At 39.8% G+C, this 20,521-nt stretch overlaps 2 protein-coding genes across 3 annotated transcripts; one reads left to right on the forward strand and one right to left on the reverse strand.

Annotated features, from left to right (window-relative positions):
- The first annotated feature begins 262 nt into the window (after positions 1-262).
- LOC124123029 (G2/M phase-specific E3 ubiquitin-protein ligase-like) lies at positions 263-8,919 on the forward strand. Of its 2 annotated transcripts, XM_046486272.2 has the most exons (8): positions 263-570; positions 1,007-1,258; positions 2,164-2,426; positions 2,885-3,177; positions 4,513-4,691; positions 5,148-5,320; positions 7,209-7,429; positions 7,769-8,919. In XM_046486272.2, the coding sequence occupies exons 1-8, from the start codon at positions 418-420 to the stop codon at positions 8,023-8,025; spliced, it is 1,791 nt and encodes a 596-aa protein (XP_046342228.2). In that variant the 5' UTR covers positions 263-417; the 3' UTR covers positions 8,026-8,919. The 2 variants fall into 2 exon arrangements, with proteins under 2 accessions (XP_046342228.2, XP_048255487.1); XM_048399530.1 differs by having other exon boundaries at positions 445-1,258.
- Positions 8,920-8,995: 76 nt separating this feature from the next.
- LOC125382018 lies at positions 8,996-11,150 on the reverse strand. The gene is made up of 2 exons (XM_048399531.1): positions 10,210-11,150; positions 8,996-9,979 (listed from the first exon to the last, which is right to left on the reverse strand). Exons 1-2 carry the CDS (start codon positions 11,059-11,061, stop codon positions 9,656-9,658), a joined length of 1,176 nt encoding a protein of 391 aa, XP_048255488.1. The 5' UTR covers positions 11,062-11,150; the 3' UTR covers positions 8,996-9,655.
- Positions 11,151-20,521: the final 9,371 nt, after the last annotated feature.

The following is a 20,521-nucleotide window of genomic DNA, read 5'->3' on the forward strand; positions in this document are numbered from 1 at the left end:
TATATTCCTACATACGGGGACAGGCTTGCGACGGTAGTCTGGTGCAAGTCAAGGCAATTGGAAAACCCAGAAAAACAGACCAAATCAAGCGGATTGTTCGACAGAATTCGAGAAAAAATGTCAAATCGAAGAAAGAGGGGTCAGAAAGATTTTGACTTTCTGCAAGGTAACAAAAACGCAAGAAAAACATCTCGGCGAATTGAAGTTGGGTGGATGGATTTTGACACGAAGGTTAATGCCTTTAGGCAAGTGCGGAGTCAAAACGGGGGTGGGACAAGACATTTATCAGTTTATAGGGATGCTGGACAAGCAGATATTCTGGCAGTAGCCAAACAACTGTTCTTTACCGATGGTGAAAGCAAAAGGGGAAACGAGGCGCAATTCACTTTCTCCATCAAAGATTTTAAAGGGGAAGAAATGGGCCAAAAAACAGTGGCTAATGTATATGAGGAAACTAAAGTAAAGATTATTCGTTTCTACATGTACACAAAGAAAAAAGAGAATGAGCAAGATCTGTCAACTGACGTGGTCCAACACCAGTCTAACAATGAATCGGCGAGTCAAAAAAAGGTAAAACCATATTTTGATATCAGGTAAAAGTAAAATTGATTTTTTTGCCATACAACATAAATAAGGTTGGAATAAACCTTCTCTGAGATGTCTAGTTTCTAGAAGCCTCACACCTCAGCGCCATAAAATAACATTGGTAATACCATCACATCGAACGCTTTCATCAAACAGTCAAGTGGAGAATGGACTTTTCTTGCATATACATACAGACGAATATACATGCATCTTTCACAGTGTAAAGGCAGGGGTCAATATTGTTGGATGCAAAATCTGCGAGAAGGAGCGTCACACTTAAACATACGAAAATATGTGTATTGCATGCGATTAGAAATTTGATTTATCTTAATATATGCAGTTGTATGAAATCCCTTAGATTTGTTCTATTGGAGATTATAGACATTGTTGTTTTTACCCCTAAATAATCTGGACAATGGAGATTGATGACGGCACTCCAATTGCTTCTACGGGAACGCCTACTGCTTCTCCTGGGACGCCTACTATTTCTACTGGGATGCCCACTGCTTCTACCAGGACGCCCACTGCTTCTACCGGGACGTTTACTGCTTCTACCGGGACGTCTACTGCTTCTACCGGGACGTCTACTGCTTCTACTGGGACGTCTACTGCTTCTACCGGGACGACTACTGCTTCTACGGGGACGCCGACTGTTGTTTTCAACTCGGGCAGTGTACGTATAAGCATTAAACACGTGGAGTATCATACTTACAGACCCGTGAAGATCCGGGATAGAATTGGTCTTCAGTAACCCATCCGTGTCGTAAGAGGCGACTAACGGGATTGGGTGGTCAGGCTCGCTGACTTGGTTGACACATGTCATCGTATCCCAATTGCGTTGACCGATGCTCATGCTGTTGATCCCTGGATGGTCTTGTCCAGACTCGATTATTTACAGACCGCCGCCTTATAGTTGGAATATTGCTGACTGATGCGTAAAAATAAACTCACTCACTCACTCACTCACTCATAATTACAATTGAAATGAATGCCTAGACTTCTTGACACCGTAGTGCTTTGTTTTAAATCAACTCCTGACGAAAACAAGTGATGTGTTCCAACAAATGGGTTATACATTTCTTGGGTTTACAATAGAAAAAAAGCAATATGATGAATAATGACGTCATCCTTGTACGGTCATTCGGTAGAGATAAACTAGATTTCACAGTATATTGTCAAATAAAGCGTACAAGAAATAACATATTATATGATACAGTCAGTATAATCAAATATCTTGTAAAGTGAAAAAAATAGATATTTCACTCATCGCTATGCTACTTGGGAAAATATCTCCACTCGATAAGAGACAATTGCTATGTCATTGCAAACATCTAGTATCCACTATTACTATTTTCACAATGTCTCTTGTAAACGTCACAAGACATGACGTCAAACGTCACACAATCGATGATATACCTCTTCTGAACATTGTGATTTGAATTTTGGTTGGGAAAAATCAAGGTCAATGTCAATTGGATATTTATTACTTTTATCAACTTGTGTGGATATATTTTATATCGGAAGGCACTCGGTTGTGGTTCTTTATATTTTATACTTCATTGTTTCGTCTCCTTGCAGGCAATGCAGTCAATTTCAACTGATGATTCACTACCAGATCTAGACACTGTTTCATCAGAAGGCGGGGAAGCCGAACTTGGTGTTGAAGACCAAAATGGTGAAACTGTAGACAGCACGGTCACATACAATGACGTGGATTCAAGTGAAGGAAGTGACTTGGCAGTATTTGACATACCAAGGCAGTCCAACAGGAACCTTGTGTATACCCGGAGTGACCAGCCACTCCCCCTTCAGCCTCCACCCCTTAGACTTGAGGCCGTGCGGTGAGAGAATTATTTATGTGATTCAAACATAAGGGAAAACACAGTTTCATCAGTAAATTGAAATAACCTAAATCAGCCATGCATAAAACGTTTGTCATTTTCCCATTTGAGTTGCAGCTTATTAAAAATTCAAGTAGATATCGTCAATTTGTATCTTGAAAGTACTTTGCAATTATTTGTCATATGTTTATGCAAACATAAATCTTAGATGTAAAGTATAAGGTCAATTGTATTTCCTATAGGTTTTATCGAGTGGATTCTTTCATATCCATAACAAAACGGAAAAAGTAACATTAAAGTTATGTTACAAACTGTTAAAATAATTTGGTCTGAGTTCAGAATTGAAGTAAGACGAGTTCTATGGATGAACAACTTCTTTATTACAATTAGTGCGACGTTTCGGTGTAGATCCTAACACCTTTTTCATGCAAGTGATGAATTGTTTTCTTGTTTTATAGACATTCAGAAAATCTTCACGAGATATTGACCAGACTCGCGTCAGTGATCAATAAAGAACGACGGAACATTGTTAATGTCACAAGACGTAATGTAATGTCAGGTGGCATCAGAGCTTTCAACAGGCCATCTTTCAACCCTGAAAATGGCTTGTCTGTTAAGTTTGCTGGGGAATATGCAATAGACGATGGCGGGCCAAGCAGGGAGTTTTTAAGATTGCTCATGAAAGAAATATCTTCTCTCCCCATATTTACCGGTGACGAGACAAAAAAGATGCTGGATTTGAATTACACTGGTAAGAACTTGCATGTTTTGTGAAGTGTATTGATTTTTGCATAACCATTTGTTTACCTTGAACTGAAGTTTACTGATAGACCTTGGGGGTATTTGACTTGAACTGGACGGGATTATAGTGCTATTCAATATTTTGTATAATGATAGATTTAGCTCTTTGACATATTTATACCATTTGAGTATCATCACTAGATATATTGATACATATGTCAAGCTGTATCCCAGAAGGTAAAAGGTAGAATACACCCATAAAGTAGTATCGAAACAAATTATGTTTAAAGGTTTCAGGTGTCAGGAAATATAGCTACATGTACATCACAATTTTTATTGGTTCTGGTCAGTTTGCAACAGCTGACAGTAAACCTTTAAAGAAATATTCCGAGATCCAGATATGTGGGTGCTGGACTTCCTCATTGACAATAATTTTGTCAAGTTTGGGGATAGAACATTTCGCCAAACGGTTGGAATCCCCATGGGTAGTAACTGTGCTCCACTTCTAGCTGACCTTTTTCTCTTTGAATATGAGTCTGAGTGTTTAACAAATCTTGTTAAATCCAAGAAACGTTACCTTGCTAAAAAGTTTAATCTCAGTTTCAGGTACATTGATGACATTATTTCACACCAAGATAAATGAATTTCTGGATTTGATATATCCACCAGAATTAGAAATTAAAGAAACCACTGAGAGCCAATGCTGGGTTTCCTATCTCGACTTATGCATTGAGATTGACAATAATGACAGCATTTCTACTAAGCTATATATGACAAGAGGGATGATTTTAATTTTGCCATCGTCAACTTTCCTTACTTGTGTAGCAACATCCCCTCAGCTCCCGCCTATGGTGTCTGCATTTCACAATTGCTTCTGTACTTAAGAGCATGTACCTTTTACTCAGACTTCAAAAAAAGACATGCGCTACTAACAAATAAGCTCTTCAAGCAAGGTTACACTATCCAGGGCCTTGTCAGGTCTTTCCAAAAATTATATGGCAGACATTCGGAAGCCTGCACTAAATATGACAAGTCACACTTCATATGATGTGATGCCATCCCATTTAATGACATTCATGTTGAGTTTTCTAAACTCACGGCAAATTGGCATTTAATATTTTCTTGAAATTTTGTGAACGACGGGTGCTACCGGTAGGGCAGGAGAAGCTTACCATTTCGCGAACACCTTATCTCATCACAAGTCGGTGATTCATTCAAAATCTTTCAACACGATTTTGCCTTTCATGTCCAATGGAATCTGTTTCGACAGATATCGAGTTTGATTGTTCTTTGGCGTTGACGTTATTAATTTATCCATTCACTGATGTAAGTTTTCTTGTTTTAGCCCTACAAAGCGGTCTCTACTTGACAGCGGGGAAGATGATAGCATATTCTGTCGTACACAATGGACCTCTTCCACGGTTTTTCAGTCCACTGCTGTTCAGTACGCTTGTTGGCGACAGCCAAATTCAGCCAAAGATTGATGACATCCAAGATGTCGCACAGAGGGAAAGTCTACTGAAGGTCGATTCAAACTCAATTCCCTAATTAGGTTTACATGATGCGTTACAAGATGCGTAACTGCCTTATCAACATTTGTGTGGTCCTATAGTGTCATATATGTTTCATATATTCAAAAGCAAATGTATCAACTAGAATTATACTTCAGAAATATGTACTGTTTCAACACTGCTATATTTGGAATAGCACTATATGTAATAGTAACGATTCTAGTACTTTGTGGTTGAGTGCCATTCGGGCTTTGAACCCACACCATAAGAATCAGGCACCAATTTGCCAGCATTGAAACTTCCACCATGTACCACCTCAACCACTTGGCATCGAAGCGATTTGTTATTAAAAAAATAACATGTTTGCCTTTGTTCATCAATTAAATTGCATGAATTAACTGTTTGTATTAATTCTATAACTTCTTTTGTCTGAATTGTTAAAACTATAGAAATATGTAATGTTTTCCAGATACGAAATGCAGAGGATATGTCTTCGTTCCTGGATGCCGTAGGTGGTGCTGATCAACTTATCCAACTTGCTGGATGTTACTCTCTTACTCTCTCCTTAGCAAAGAAGGAAGAACTTTGTGATGCCTTGATCCATTTTATTGTGCTTGGCAGAATCAAAGAGTGCCTAGATCAGTATGTACTGCTACCAAGCTTTTCAACGAATGTTTGACCGTTCACTGTCTTGTTAAATCCTTCCAAATGTTTTATGGTAGACAGAATGATATTTCTACCAAATATGACAGGCCGCTTGCAATATATGTGCATGGTGGGTGCTACCGGTAGAGCAGGACACGTTCCCCCTTTTCGCGAACACCTGGTGTCATTCCGATTTGTAATCAGTAATCCATGCATATATTGTTCTCTTTACATCGCCACAAATGCCCCATTGAATCTGTTTCGGCAGATATGATAAATCACAGCCCTAAGGCGTTGACGTTTACTATTAAATATCATTAATAAGTGCAATCGGGTTCGTTAGTGTTGCTGTTGCTGAATGGTGTCATAGTGCAGTAATGGTTAAAGTAATTTTAGTATCTGCGACAATTTAATACGCAAGAGTTAATAAAAAACAACAACATACACTCTCTCAAAAAAGAAACGCAACCCCTATATTTTCAAGATGTTTATCTCAATATGCAAGTTATTATAACACATTTAATATTGAAGACAACAATATGACATTTGGCATGGTGGCAGTACAGTTATGCATCTTTAAGTCCAGACTTCGACAGTTCTCTCACTAAGATTGACTTGACGCAATGGGGCGTCTCTGATCTTTGGTTGTAAGACATGGCTCCCCACATCATGACGTTCCCTCCTCCAAATCTGTCGACCTGCCGAACACAGTTCGGGGAAAAACGTTCGTTTCCTCTTCTATAGACACGCTGTCTTCCGTCACGGCGTTGTAAGAGAAAACGTGATTCGTCACTAAACCAGACGCGCCTCCAGTTTCTCAGGGTCCATATCCGAACGTTGGTGCACCACCTGATGTTGGTGGCGTAAAACAGGTCCAATAAGTGGTCTTCTTGCACGTAGACCGGCCTCTAGTAGACGGTTCCTAATTGTTTGTGCGGACACTCTTCTCAAACCTGGCACCTGTGTTGCAGTGACGGTAGGTGTGGCTAGCCGATTACGTAGGTGGGTGACCCGGATGAATCGATCCTGAGGTTGTGTGGTAACCCTTGGCCTACCATTTCTGGGGCGATCGACAGTTGCATGAAACTGGGTGTATCGGCTCCAAAGTCGGGAAATCGTTGTTTTATGAACATTGAGGTGCCGGGCAACGTTTCCAAAGCTTTGTCCGGCCTCAATACGACCAATGGCGATATTTCGATCTGCAGCACTCAACCGTAGCATATTCGACCTTGTCTTTCGGTGAAAATGATAGAGTGAATCTCTAATCAACGCGTGCTTTTATAAGCCCATACTTCTACTGCTCTTTCCATGAATTGCACGTGCATGAGGCTTTTGGCATGGGCCACGTGAAAACTGTGCTCACTATGATGAAAGAAACAATAAAATGCCCTTGTGCACGAAAATTGGTGTGTTTGGGCGCTTACGTTAATAAACAGTGTACATGGTATAAGTGCATATCAGAAAAATTGTATTTACAATCAATATTTTTTCTTCTGGGGGTTTTCTCACATTTTCAGACTGGGGTTGCGTTTCTTTTTTGAGAGAGTGTATTTGGAATGTTTTCACAGTTAATTCAGTTATTATTCATAACAACGATCTGACCGATGCACAATTATACACATGAATTTTGACATCTGAGAATTGATCGTTAATGGGATAAAGTATGAAACCGTCTTTAGGATAACGTTCCAATGAAACAAACACATGCAACAAAAAATTTATCAAACTCAAATTTATTTTATAAAGTGGGTATTGTTCGAGTTAAGGTGCATAGTCTTATCTGTTTCCTTACACAAACTACTTTAAGATAACTAAAGTAAATGTCTTCTGGGTTTTATGACATCCATGTCTATTGCATATTAGCACAAGATATTTTCAATTCTAGATTCCAAAAAGGACTGGCCACTTTGGGAGTGCTTGCAGAAATGCGTGTTCACATCAAAGAAGTAAGGGAACTTTTCTGTTTCGATGAAAAGTATGAATTGAACGCTTCTGTGCTTGAAATGGTGTTCAGTGAACCATCCTTCTCCGAACCTGGGAGCAACAGGCGCAGAATGGAAGAAGAGACAGTCAGTTATTGGATGGACTATCTTCTGGACGTAGCAGGTAATGAGATAAGAAAAACAGTCGGACGTTAGTGTGTTTATAATAACTGTCATGGTGAACAAAGAATATTTATAACAGCAAATTACATGGGGATATCCATATGTAAAGCTAGAACGTGTTTGAGAGTCCAGATAACCAGACACGATCAGGACTGAGAACATGGTCCCTCTTGTGTGTGTCTCTATCACCTGTTAAGATCTAACTGCATTCGCAAATATGTGTCATGATGTATTGTCAAATGAGTGAATATGGTCGGTGAGTTAATGTGGTTGGGTACATATTGTTTAGTGAGTTCCTATGTTTGGGTACTTTCTTTATTTGACAAAACTGTATTTTCAGAGGGCACAGAATCAGTCACCCTGAGTGACATATTGGTTTTTGCGACTGGCGCGGGATCCATTCCCCCCCTTGGTCTCCATCCACAGCCGCAGCTGACATTCCACACTGCAATTGAACTCAACCCTGAGAACAGAGAGAACTTCCCTCGAGCTAACACATGTGCAAATGTATTAGACATTCCAATGATCAGTAATTATAACCTGTTCAAGAAAAACATGAATGCAGCAATCAGTGTGAATATCTTCACTTCCGAGTGAAAAGACGGGCATGACTGTTTGTCATGAATTGTCTTCCCCCTTTAAGTTTTGTTTTGCATTTGTTTCACTTTTACAGAACTGTTCTGCTATAATCGATTGAGCTTTTAGTCTAATTTTATTGAATCTGTTACTACCAAATAGGTTAATTGGTACTGACATCTGATTGTTTAAGAAGATTTTATTTACACCTGTTCAAAACATTTTTAGACGAATGTCCTATCGTATTATTTCTAATATACAAACCAGGTGTTGAATTTTTAATGGTTTGATGAGGTATGTTATTAAAGTTTAGTTTAAAGGAATTGCATGCTTTGATATCAACATGACAATACCGTGTTCCCTGTAGGGTCAGAAGAGGGGTCGTTTGAATCATTTTACATTTTGTGCTTTTGGTACAAGAGAAACCTTAAATTACTATGACCCGTTTAAATGTGTCTCTTAATGTGAAAATTAAGCGGAATTTGTTTTTGGAGTTTTTGTTGAGACAAAGAAATATTAGCTCATAGGTTTGTGGCATATAGTAAACGTGTTATTTTGTAAGCCTGTAAAGAACGTTTATTGTAATGAAACGAAGAAGGATGCAGATATGTTCTTTCTTTAAAACCCCAAATACGTTTAAATGACCATTGTAAGCAAGTTTTTTTGCAGTCAACATGTTTATGTTGTAATGGAAATTAAAAAAATATTGATGTTGTTGGTTAAGAATTACTAAGTTTGGGTACAGAAGGTTTAAAACTTACAAATATCGCATCTGTTAACATTTTGATTTATTTGGATTGCATATTATGAACATCTTGTTATGTTTTGAACAGACAGAATAAATCCTGTTTAATTGATAAAAGTTAATGGAAGTCACTCTACCCCAGATATCCTGTTTTTTTCCCGGTGTGGATTACACCGTTAGCATTATAGTTTCTTGAAGTATTGTATTAAATTTGCAGTCATTTTAAAAAGCTGTCACACAACACAATAAAGAGCCATCAGTTAACAGCTTAACAGGCTATTTTATGTCATTCTTTTAATGTTAATTCGTGAACATTCATTTGTTTCATGTATCTACCTAGACTGATAGTTTTGGAGTACAACGTTCAAAGTACATAATTTGCGTTGCGAACTGATATAAAACTTATTATCATAGCAAATAGTCATCTGATAATCTTTACTTATATTACCACCAGGGCTTGTAATTCAACAATTTAAGCAATTGTTCCAAAGGTCTGCGACTACAGAATTATAACATTTTACGAATGACGTGTCAGCTTTCTGTAATTCGGACATTATGTTAATCATGCACTAAACAAGTCAACTAAGCTTATGCAAGTTATTGTATGCACATAAATTTATTGTAGGGTTGCGGCTTTTGTATCAGCAAACATTTGTCAGAAGTGCAATCAGTTGGAAGTTTTGCTTATACTTCTTGTAAAACATCAGATCTAGAGTGAATCAATGTTAAATTTGGGAAATGGTTTATGTCTGAAACATTAAACGAAAGTTTGTACTGGCATTTATACCTGCTTTAGTTGCAAAACACTAATGTTAATCATAACCATCAATAGGAATACGTGCCTCGTGGAAGGAGGCAACGAGTTACATTTGGTAGGATCATAAAACAGATGTATATTAGACTTTACTACAGGACTTCGTAGATTTCTTGTCGGAGATGTATATACAGATCAGCTGCTTCTTGAGCATTCGTTGCCGGTTGTAGGTTGTCTCTCCCCATGACTTTAGTACATATTTCATAAACGTCTTCATCACAGGGGATTGTTGAGCGAATCACGGCTTCCTCAAGGCAGGTAGAGACGTCTTCGTCGGACACAACACAGAGTTGATCTTCAGTTTCCCATAGAGCTGGAGCACTGTACATTTGCTCTGGATGACCACTTGCAATATTGTTTCTTGAGGGTCTAATGCAATGGTTGTCCCAAACGGCAGCCACGGAATCCAGATCATCCTAAAAATGTTAATGTTAAAGAATTGTTTCCAACCGATTTATCTGGTGTAGATTAGGACATGAAAACAGCAAAAACCTGTTTTATATTGTATTGATCATTGTAGGTAACAGTAACATATTTTATAGTAAAGAGAAATATAAAATATATGTCGAAGAAAGTTTACATGTATGAAGTCGTTACTTTATGTATGAACAGTTCTACTTGCATGACATAATACAATAAAGTGTACCTGAACAATAGCCATGAAACAAAACTGGATAAGGTTTTTGTCCAAGAAATCTCCCCTGAAATCTCCATTTTCCTCGAGACCTTTGAACGTTTCAATCCAAAACTGTGTACATTCCTTTCTTAGAAATGACCACCAGACTTCGATTCTTTGATTTGATGTACTGGAACCATCAATGAAGCATCTTCCGGCTTGTGGATCTGTATTGTCACGTCGAAGATACTGTTGATACACTCGGACGTGTACATTTTCTGTACCATGGTCAGCCCTTACAATGCGTGGGCAACCTCTGTGGGTCCTAACGGCCTCTAAAAAGTATCCACCAATTACCTTTGGATTGTTGTTGGTATTGTAGACCTTGATCCATATTACTTTTCTTGAAAATCCACAAACACAAGCGTGGATACAAAGTCCAAATGGTTTAAGTTTATCATATCCATCTACATGCCAAACAAAATTTGGCCCTTTGGCATAATAGGAACGCCGACGTAGTCGCCGAACTCTCCTTGATGCAACTCCCACTGGATCTAGATGACGCAAAATAAGTCGAACGTCTTCCATTCTAGCCTTTACACCACTTTGTTGACATCTAGCGTACATGATACGGTAGCCACACAGTTGTCCTGAAGCTGATAGTTGATCCTGTATAAAACTCACAACATCCACGAGAGGGCTGAATCTACGACGACTCAGATTCATAGTCCTCAGAATTCTCTTAAGGTGCCGCACACTTAGTTTGAATCCATAGATGTTGTCAAGAATGTACACAATATCCTTGTAATTGATTCCAAGATGGAAATAATGTGATATTACTTCACTGCGAAGGTCTTGATTCATAATATGACCAAGTTTCATAAGTAATGGAATGATGAAAAGTATATAAAATGGCCGACCAAAACAGCAATTCTATTGGTTAAATTATCTCATGGCCACGACTTATTATCTCGTGGCCACGACTTATTATTTTGTGGCCACGCCTTATAATCTCGTGGCCACGCCTTATTATCTCGTGGCCACGCCTTATTATCTCGTGGCCTCGACTTATTATGTCGTGGCCACGCCTTATTATCTCGTGGCCTCGACTTATTATGTCGTGGCCACGCCTTATTATCTCGTGGCCTCGACTTATTATCTCGTGGCCACGCCTTACTATTGATATTTATTTTCTCATCCGATGTCCCCTCTACGGTTCCGTAGTCTTCTCCGTTGGTGGTGTTGGACATTTTTTTCTATTCAATTTTCTTCGGGTTCCGAAATTGAGTGAGACGACCGACCAGAAACATACGGGTGGGGTGCGCAGTGGGGTGTGGTTGCCATTACAAACACATTTATACCCTGTCAAAAAAAACACGCCAAACTATAAACAAAGAGTCACAGCATTATGGGTCCATGATCCCGGATCCATGTCTTTAATTAATGGCTACGTTCAGTGACGGAGTCCGGATACAAGTCGATCAGACTTCGCATCACCAGACAAGTAGGAGAAAAAACATTCTTGTCAGTCACTATCCGTGACCATGTCGTGACTCCCACCCACGCACTACACCTGTACAGATGGAGTGATTATCTAGCGTCATTGAATTCAGCGAAATGCTGTTGCAAGTTTTAGATAGAATTTCTGTTATTATTCGTGTAAAAATATTCTATTTTGAATCTTTGTTGTGTCAAAACAAACTGAATACATAACTAAAGTCCAAAAGAAAGCAACCCATGGGAGATGTTAGAAAAATACAAAGAAAAGGATTTTGTACAAATATGTTTTTTTTGCAACTACTCAAACGTCATGTGCATTTGATAGGAACACAAAGTTTAAAACCAGTGATTTGAAATTTCATCTATCGCAACTATATTTTCGACTTTATTAATTGTTGTAACTCTCAGACCAGATTTTGATTTAGCAGCTAATTGTCCACAAACACAAATGAAAAAATGACAGAACAAATACGTTTTGCTGACTGTTGTGACGAGTGTGATCAGGTTTAACCCCGTCTCAACCCAAAGCGCGATGCACACCAAGCTTATTGTTACGGCAATGTATCTGTTACGGCAATGTATCTGTTGATCTCTTGAACGCTGATCTGTGCACATTCTTCAGGCTCGTACTGGAGTATGGCCCTGCCTAGAATTCATGAAATGACATGCTTAGAGATAAAATTGGGTTTAACATCGCGTCCAAGATTGGTGCACTTTTATAGCGACGTGCATGTACGTGTGTGTGTGTGTGTGAGTGTGCGTGTGTGTGTGTGGCTGCTTGTACTAGTCCAGACTGATGTCGATTTATAGTGCTAAGCCCACTGAGATACCATGCCGCAGTTTAGCCCCTTAATGCCGAGCGCCAGACAGGGTAACAAGTGCCATCTCTAACGTCTTTTGGTATGACGCGGCCGGGGATCGAACCCCGGACCTTTCGCTCTCCGGGCGGACGCTCTACCACTAGACCACGGACATTCCTAGACGTGGCAGTGGAATCCCAGAGACTGTATGGCGAACACTATTGGAAGTCGTGATATATTTTTCAAGTTGTATTCAGTAATCCTTGGGGCAACTGCACCGACAGTTACTCCCCTTACTCAGTCAAGGATACGCTGATATGAGTTTGAAACAATTGCCACTGATTATATCCTTGATGTGTCAGCATCATTCACGTGATCTCGTGTCTCAACAAAGTGGTGGACGTCTACGTTCAACGTGGCTTTGATCTTTCCTCCAACATCAAGCTGTCACGCCATGATGGAACTTAAATACTGTTTGAAGCGGCGTTACACTTAACTCACTGCCAATCAGAACATGACCTCCTTGCTTGCATTTAAGAGGACAGCAGGGGACATAATGTAGGAGCGCATATGTTTCCGTTTCGGGGACAGTTTTTTTTCATTTGATATTAAATTCTTAAAGGAACTAGTTTGGATCCAATTGGCAGACTGCATTACCCTTCTTCTTCTTCTTCTTCTTCTTCTTCTTCTTCTTCTTCTACTCGTCACGCCAAAGACCCGGGTTCGATTCCCGACATGGGTACAATGTGTGAAGCCCATGTCTGGTGTCCCCCGCCGTGATATTGCTGGAATATTGCTAAAAGCGGCGTAAAACCAAACTCACTCACTCACTCACTCTTCTTGTACTATTTACCCAACAACAATGGCTGACATCGCACTGCTAGTATATGGGTCAATTGTCGTTTCTTAGGCCAGGTTTACACAGTGCCGATTACGGCACCAGTTTGAGATCAGACAGCGCTACGACACGAAAAGTGAAAAAAGTCGGATTACTATCCTCAATGACCTGGAATGACCTATCATTATCTGAACGCAGTCGTATACGTTCGTAACAGAGTCCTACGGATCGGGAAAGGTCCAGAGAGGTCGGCCAGGCACTCCAGACAGTATGGTGCGTCCCGTAACATTCGGGAAACTCAGCCGATTTTGTCTAGTCGGAATACAATCGTGACTATGTCGTGACAGATTCTTCTGTATCGGATCAAAATCGTAACAGTGTCCTGTGTTGTTTGGACGGTGATCTGTGGGTCGGGATGCTGTCGTGATGAACAAGCATGAATTGTTCATTGCCGTTTCTTGTCGATTGAGTCCAGATTGCGTCCAGATCGTGCGGAATGCGAACCGTCTTTGTCGGTTCACTGTTCGGTCACTGTCTGATCTCTGTCGGATCGCATTCGGGAGAATCGGGACGCTGTCGGGACAGATTTGGTCACGATGCGGAAGATACAAATCGGATCAGATTCGGATTGAGAACGGGAGAATCGGGACGAATTCGGCTGGAAACGGCTGAATCGGGACGCTTCCTGAACAATATCTGATTGTTTGTAAATTTCCTGCCACGAACCTAGGATCTTGATTAGACTTTTGACAAATTTTAAACGGGAATGGCCCTATCAAGGATGACAGTAAACCCCCTAAATGTGTGACTGAGCCTTTAAAGTCTACGTTAATTAAACCTGCATGTTTTGGCCAATATGAATTATATATTCTTGAATAAATGTCTTACACACATTCCATTACGGGGCGGTCGGGTAGCCTAGTGGTAACAGCGCTCGCTCGTCACACCGAAGACCCGGGTTCGAATCCCGACATGGGTACAATGTGTGAAGGCCATTTCTGGTGTCCCCCGCCGTGATATTGCTGGAATATTGCTAGAAGCGGCGTAAAACCATACTCCCTCATTCACTCACATTCCATTACACAGCTTATATACATTATACTTTAAAATCAAGTAACTCAGAAAATAAACATATTTTATCTTTACACCATCGTCACTGATAGTTTGGATCAAATAACAGTACAAATGACATTCCAATCTGTGATCAGACAACATCTAATCATTGCAATGTTATTTGAGATATTTATATTATATGGACTATGTTCACATTTCGTAACGTCCCACATACAACCAAGTAAAATCTTGGCCCCTCCGTATTCCTTCTTTATTCATCAGTTTTCGGGTGTGTCGAACCTCGACTAACTCGAAGTATTTACGTAGGTCCCTTCAACTTCGACACAACGGTATTTGACTATTTATTCCAATATGAATAGATGTTATTTGTTACAGTCAGTGCATGGTGGTAACGGTGCCGGAAGCGGTGACATCATATACTGGCTACTGCCTCGGATTCATACTTAAACCATCCATGCTCCCCACTAACACCAGATGTCATCTTTCTTGAACATAATGCCGAACCTTGGGGTCGTCAAAGTTGGAATAACCCCCCTCAGTCTTTGCTTTCCGTTCTATTCCTATCCACAATATATACCACATACACGTGTAAAAGTAACTGTGGATACATTCTTATGTTTCATGCTTTGACCTTTTTAGAAGTAAAACCAATACCAAAACTCATGTTCTTTAGCGTTGGAGTGAAATCTACATGCATTTAATATGATAGAATGAAACATACTTTCATTTTGTAAATTACAATTTGAAACAAGTTTAAAATTTAAAATTCAGATTCTGTAGTTTCTATGCTTTGTTTGTTTGTTTGTTGTTTAATGCTACACTCAGCAATATTCCAGCTGTATGACGGCGGTCTGTAAATAATCGAGTCTGGACCAGACAATCCAGTGATTGACATCATGAGCATCGATCCACGCGATTGAGATACGATGACATGCATCAGCCAAGTCAGCGAGCCTTAACACCCAATCCCATTAGTCGCCTCTTACAAGCATAGTCGCTTTTTACGGCCAGCATGGGTTGCTAAAGACCCATTCTACCCCGGATCTTCACTTGTCTCTATGCGTTCTACATAGTTTATGATGAAATGTCTGGTTATTTCTCTTAGAGGTGTACGGCAATTTGAAATATCATACAGTCAAGCATGTTCTAAATCAAAACCGTACAAAAGTATTTGCTTTAACAATCGAACGATTTAGATGAGACTAAACTTTATACCAACTAAAACTATCTTGTGTCTGTTTTTGTTTTCATACATTCGAATTTAGGCCGATGTTTATTCACGAGACTGTCATTTATTTACCTATCAGTATATAAGTGCATGTGTATAATATAAAACCTCAACGCCAGATGATAACCAGTCTCGATTATCCGCCGAAGTAGAATCGGGCTTTAAAGGCAAAATAGCCGTGAAAAGTATATGAATGGATAAAGGACCTTTTTACACAGGGCTGCGATCGTTGTGTCACATTTGAGCGATAAAAAACTGGCCAGGACGCTGAATGGTCGCCTAAACCCAGGAAATCATGTTTCAATGTAACTGCTACAGAAGGTGTTCAGCAGTAACTGCTCGAGTTGTTCAGCGTCTGCAACTACAATGAAAAACTGCAGGTACAAGCCCTCTATTTATAGGCACTCTGAGGAGGCACTTCAGGTAGCTCAAAGGAGGCAGGAAAGAGGCAGAAGCATTGCCATGGTGTCTCAAGGGTTGCCGTGGTCGCCAAATGGAGGCACGGCGGTCGCCAGTCATCGTTCAATGCACTCTGTTGGTCGCCCCAGGGTAGGCATAGCATCGCCCAGATTGATGGGACAATATTTCAACAGAACGCATCTATTACCTGGCGACCATTGGGCGACCACTGTGCCTTCATTCTGCAACAACGGCAATGCTTGTGCCTCCCTTCTGCCTCCTTTGAGCCACCTTTGAGCAACCAACTTCCTCGGCGACCTTTGTGCGACTGTTTTAAACATGTTAAAAAATTCACGGCGACCATGGCGTCCATGGCCATGTCTGAACCTCCTGTGTACAACCTTGAAACGACCTAGGCAACCACTCTGCCTCCTTTGAGCCTCCAACGACGATCTGGCAAATTGTATGGTCGCACACGGGTGGCACAAAGATCGCAATCCTGTGTAAAGGCCCCATAAAGGCCCCATAAGTGCAAATCAGTGACGGACATAAAGCTGCGCTTCTGCAGCTTTCAACAGAGCGAAACTGAAGTTTAAAGTAGCATTCAGGTACATAAAAGTCAATGTTGAACACGGCTGATAATTGTCGTGACGCCTTCATGCCTAAGGCCAATGTTGACACGGAATTCCGGGAAAACGCAGTTTGTTCGCCCGTATTGGATTATCATGGTACGGTTCGAAACGCTTGATCAACTGCACAGGTGATACGTCTTGCTACTGGCGGAGTTGGTGCTGCGTCATGATCACGTGGTACATACAACTGTAAACATCGTGGTGTGATGATTCACGTGCTGGGTGCTGTCGTGGTATATGCTATCTCGGATATGACATACTGGGACACGGCTGACTGATTACTACGACATCCCGTCAACCCGGACCGTGCACAGTGAAATCGTCAGTTCGGATTGACAAATGTCCGGATTAACGAATCACTCTTAATGTAAAAAGTAAATTCATTTGGATATCTATATTGATCCCAACAAAAAACTTTCATTTGTCATTTATGTATACAAATGTATCTTTTTATGCAAATGATAGACTAAGTGTTATTTATTACTTATAAGTGAAGTTTAGCACAATTTTTTTTTACTCCTCATTTATTTATCAAGTATTTTTGTAATATACAAGTGTTATACATGTGATTTATGGCACAATATATTCATCTTCTCGGTTTCGAAAATTCATGTTTTTCCCAAGTACATTTGTAACATACAAGTGTCACCGCAGTGATTAATGGCACTAGATGTTTATGTGCTCGGTTTCGAATTATGGGGACGTTTATGGCCTGAGTTCAATAAAGTTTAGTACAAGTCAGCGTTTGCAACATGGAAGTCCCCCTATGTTAACACAGTTGCCAGGATTTGATTCATCACAGACGAAGTCTTTTTACGTTTATATCAGGGCACTGCTACTTGAACCAACTTATCACTAATAAACACGAAGTCCCCGTGATGTCACAACGAACCAAAGCATGAGACTCCTGTAGTCAACAGACTCTGTATATATATATATATATATATATATATATATATATATATATATATATATATATATATATATATATATATATATATATATATATATATAACAGGCCTGTAATGTTTGCAGGCTATAAGTACCCAGACGCAACATATATATAAAAAACACCCAACCCAAGTAACGATTCGCGGAACATTTTAAAAACATAACACTGAGTGAGTGAGTGAGAGTATGGTTTTACGCCGCTTTTAGCAATACTCCAGCAATATCACGGCGGGGAACACCAGAAATGGGCTTCACACATTGTACCCATGTTGGGAATCGAACCCGGGTCTTCGGCGTGACGAGTGAACGCTTTAACCACTAGGCTACCCGACCGCCCCACATAACACTGTATTCAACGTCAAGCTGCAATCTGAAAATAGTTATAGTAGTAGTAGTAGTGGTAGTAGTAGTAGTAGTAGTTGTAGCAGTAGTTGTAGTAGTAGTTGTTGTAGTAATAGTAGTAGTAGTAGTTATTGTTGTTGTTGTAGTAATATCAGTAGAAGTTGTAGTAGTAGTAGTTGTAGTAATAGTAGTAGTAGTTGTTGTTGTAGTTATATCAGTAGTAGTAGTAGTAGTTGTAGCAGTAGTTGTAGTAGTAGTTGTTGTAGTAATAGTAGTAGTAGTAGTAGTAGTAGTAGTAGTTGTTGATGTTGTTGTAGTAATATCAGTAGAAGTTGTAGTAGTAGTAGTTGTAGTAATAGTAGTAGTAGTTGTTGTTGTAGTAATATCAGTAGTTGTAGCAGTAGTTGTAGTAGTAGTGTTCTTGTTTTTGTTGTTATTGTTGGTAGTAGTATTCTGTTGTTGTTGTTGTTATTGTTGTTGTTGTTGTTGTTGTTATCATTATGAGTATCGGTGGATATAAATACATTTCTTTGGGGCTTTCAATTTCAGCGCATCTGTATTACCAAACATTTGCCTTGATTTCTTGTTGTCCTTGCGGCTATGTTCCTGAATGGAGGTACTTTGATTTATCATTTAACTTAAGCATTTATCCATGACATAAGCTTATGACATAAAAACATGTATGTCATACCCCAATGACATAAGTATGCAAATTACATATGCAAATTAGATAACCGGAAGAGCGAGCGGTTTGATTCGAAACTATATATTATAAGTGAAGTTACACCAGAGATATAATCAGATTATACAGAATCGTTGTTGTTACCGTTATTAAAGTTTCAATTATTCTGCGAAAGTCTGTTCGAGGAACTTTTTTTCTCAGCGAATTGTTTATTTTGGTTTACATGGCTATGGAAAACATGTATCATTACGCACGATCTATACGTAAGATTTCGACAAGTTGCTGATGTTAATGTTTAATGCAATTATTCCTTAATTGGGAAGCAAAAATGTGAAAATGATAAATAGAATTCATCACTCGTGTTTTTTAATATGGGAAATATCAACCTCGTCCCGTTAATCGGTATTTGCCTCGCCAAAGGCTCGGCAAATACCGATTAACTAAGACTCGGTTGATATTTCCCATATTAAAAAACACTCGTGATGAATCCTCTATATATCCATCATGTCATATATCAACATTAGGAATGCAAGAAGTACTTTGCAGCTATATTTAACGATATATGATAATCGTCGATTTATATACTCATCCACTTCGCTTGGCGTGAAGGATTGTCAATAGCAAACACTATATAGACGACGAATGCACTTTGTGCATATTTAACTGCCTGAAGCATTTATACACCAAGTAATAAAGGAAAAGGCACGCCAGTAAAGGTAGATAAAGAACTCAAAAGCCCACAGACAGTAACATCGTCAAACTGTAGTCCGTAAGAGTGCAGATTGAGAAGAGACTTTTAATAGGACGCTATGTTTCTTGTTATGACAGAGGTACTACCTCTAACAATTGACCTTACTGTTTGGGCTGTCATCGTGTGAATTGTGATAAAAAGGCAATATTTTGCACTTTCGCGCTCTGATTCGGATAGTGTTTTCGACTTCAGCAATATTCCAGCTATATAGTGGCAGCCCGTGAAAGACAACCATGACTAACGGAATCGGGTGGTCAGGTTCGTTGACTTGGCTGATGCAAGTCATCGTAACCCCAATTGCTTGGATCGATGTTCATGATGTCAATCACTGGATTGTCTGGTCCAGACTCGATTATTTACAGACTGCCGTCATATATCTGGAATATTGCTGAGTGCGGCGTTAAACAACAAACAAACAAACAAATAATGTAAATAAACTAGACCAGACAAACCAGTGACTGATAGTATGAGCACCGCTCCACGTCGCCGTGGTTGGATGACATGCACAACGAAGTCACTAAGCCTGATCGAATGAGGCCACCTCTTGCGACCAGCATGCAGTGTGCTGGGGAGCTATGGTAACATGAATCTCCACGGGGGATCATTCGTCACCACTCGCCCCTTTCCGTGACCTGCAAGAAATAACACGAGTTGGTCACGAATGACGTGGGATTTGCTCTTTAGTAAGTGAGTATGGTTTTACGCCGCCTTTAGCAATATTCCAGCAATATCACGGCGGTGGACGCCAGAAATGGGTTTCACACATCGACCCATGTGGGGAATCGAACCCGAGTTTTCGGCGTGAAAGGCGAACGCTTTAACCACTAGGCTACCGTTCACCGTCCTGATTAGCACGTAAAAACTATATAGAGGGGTGCATGCGTTGCTTTTAAAACTCTTCACTATCACTACGTCAGTAATAGTAAATTACTATGTGTTGTGTGATAATGCACACCTGTATTAAAAGTTGTTATAATGAACCCTATGCGTTTTGTTATAATGAACACATATTTGTTGTGTATTAAGGAACATGTATGTGTATGTGTTGATATTATTATGATAACAAGAGACATCAAATTGCGGGGTTGCATGTGGCTTATAGAGATAGTGACGTGCCTTTTCTTGGCGGTGATGTTCTTCGTTCT

The sequence above is a fragment of the Haliotis rufescens genome, unplaced genomic scaffold, assembly GCF_023055435.1.
Source record: "Haliotis rufescens isolate VD_foot unplaced genomic scaffold, xgHalRufe1.0.p SCAF_2, whole genome shotgun sequence".
NCBI lineage: Eukaryota > Metazoa > Mollusca > Gastropoda > Lepetellida > Haliotidae > Haliotis > Haliotis rufescens.

Coding starts and splice junctions, on each gene's coding strand:
- LOC124123029 (XM_046486272.2), top strand. CDS start 418: ATGGGCCAAAAAACAGTGGCTAATGTATATGAGGAAACTAAAGTAAAG. Junction 4,692..5,147: donor AGAGGGAAAGTCTACTGAAG/GTCGATTCAAAC, acceptor AATGTTTTCCAG/ATACGAAATGCAGAGGATAT. Junction 7,430..7,768: donor CTATCTTCTGGACGTAGCAG/GTAATGAGATAA, acceptor CTGTATTTTCAG/AGGGCACAGAATCAGTCACC.
- LOC125382018 (XM_048399531.1), bottom strand. CDS start 11,061: ATGAAACTTGGTCATATTATGAATCAAGACCTTCGCAGTGAAGTAATA. Junction 9,980..10,209: donor GTTTCATGGCTATTGTTCAG/GTACACTTTATT, acceptor TAACATTTTTAG/GATGATCTGGATTCCGTGGC.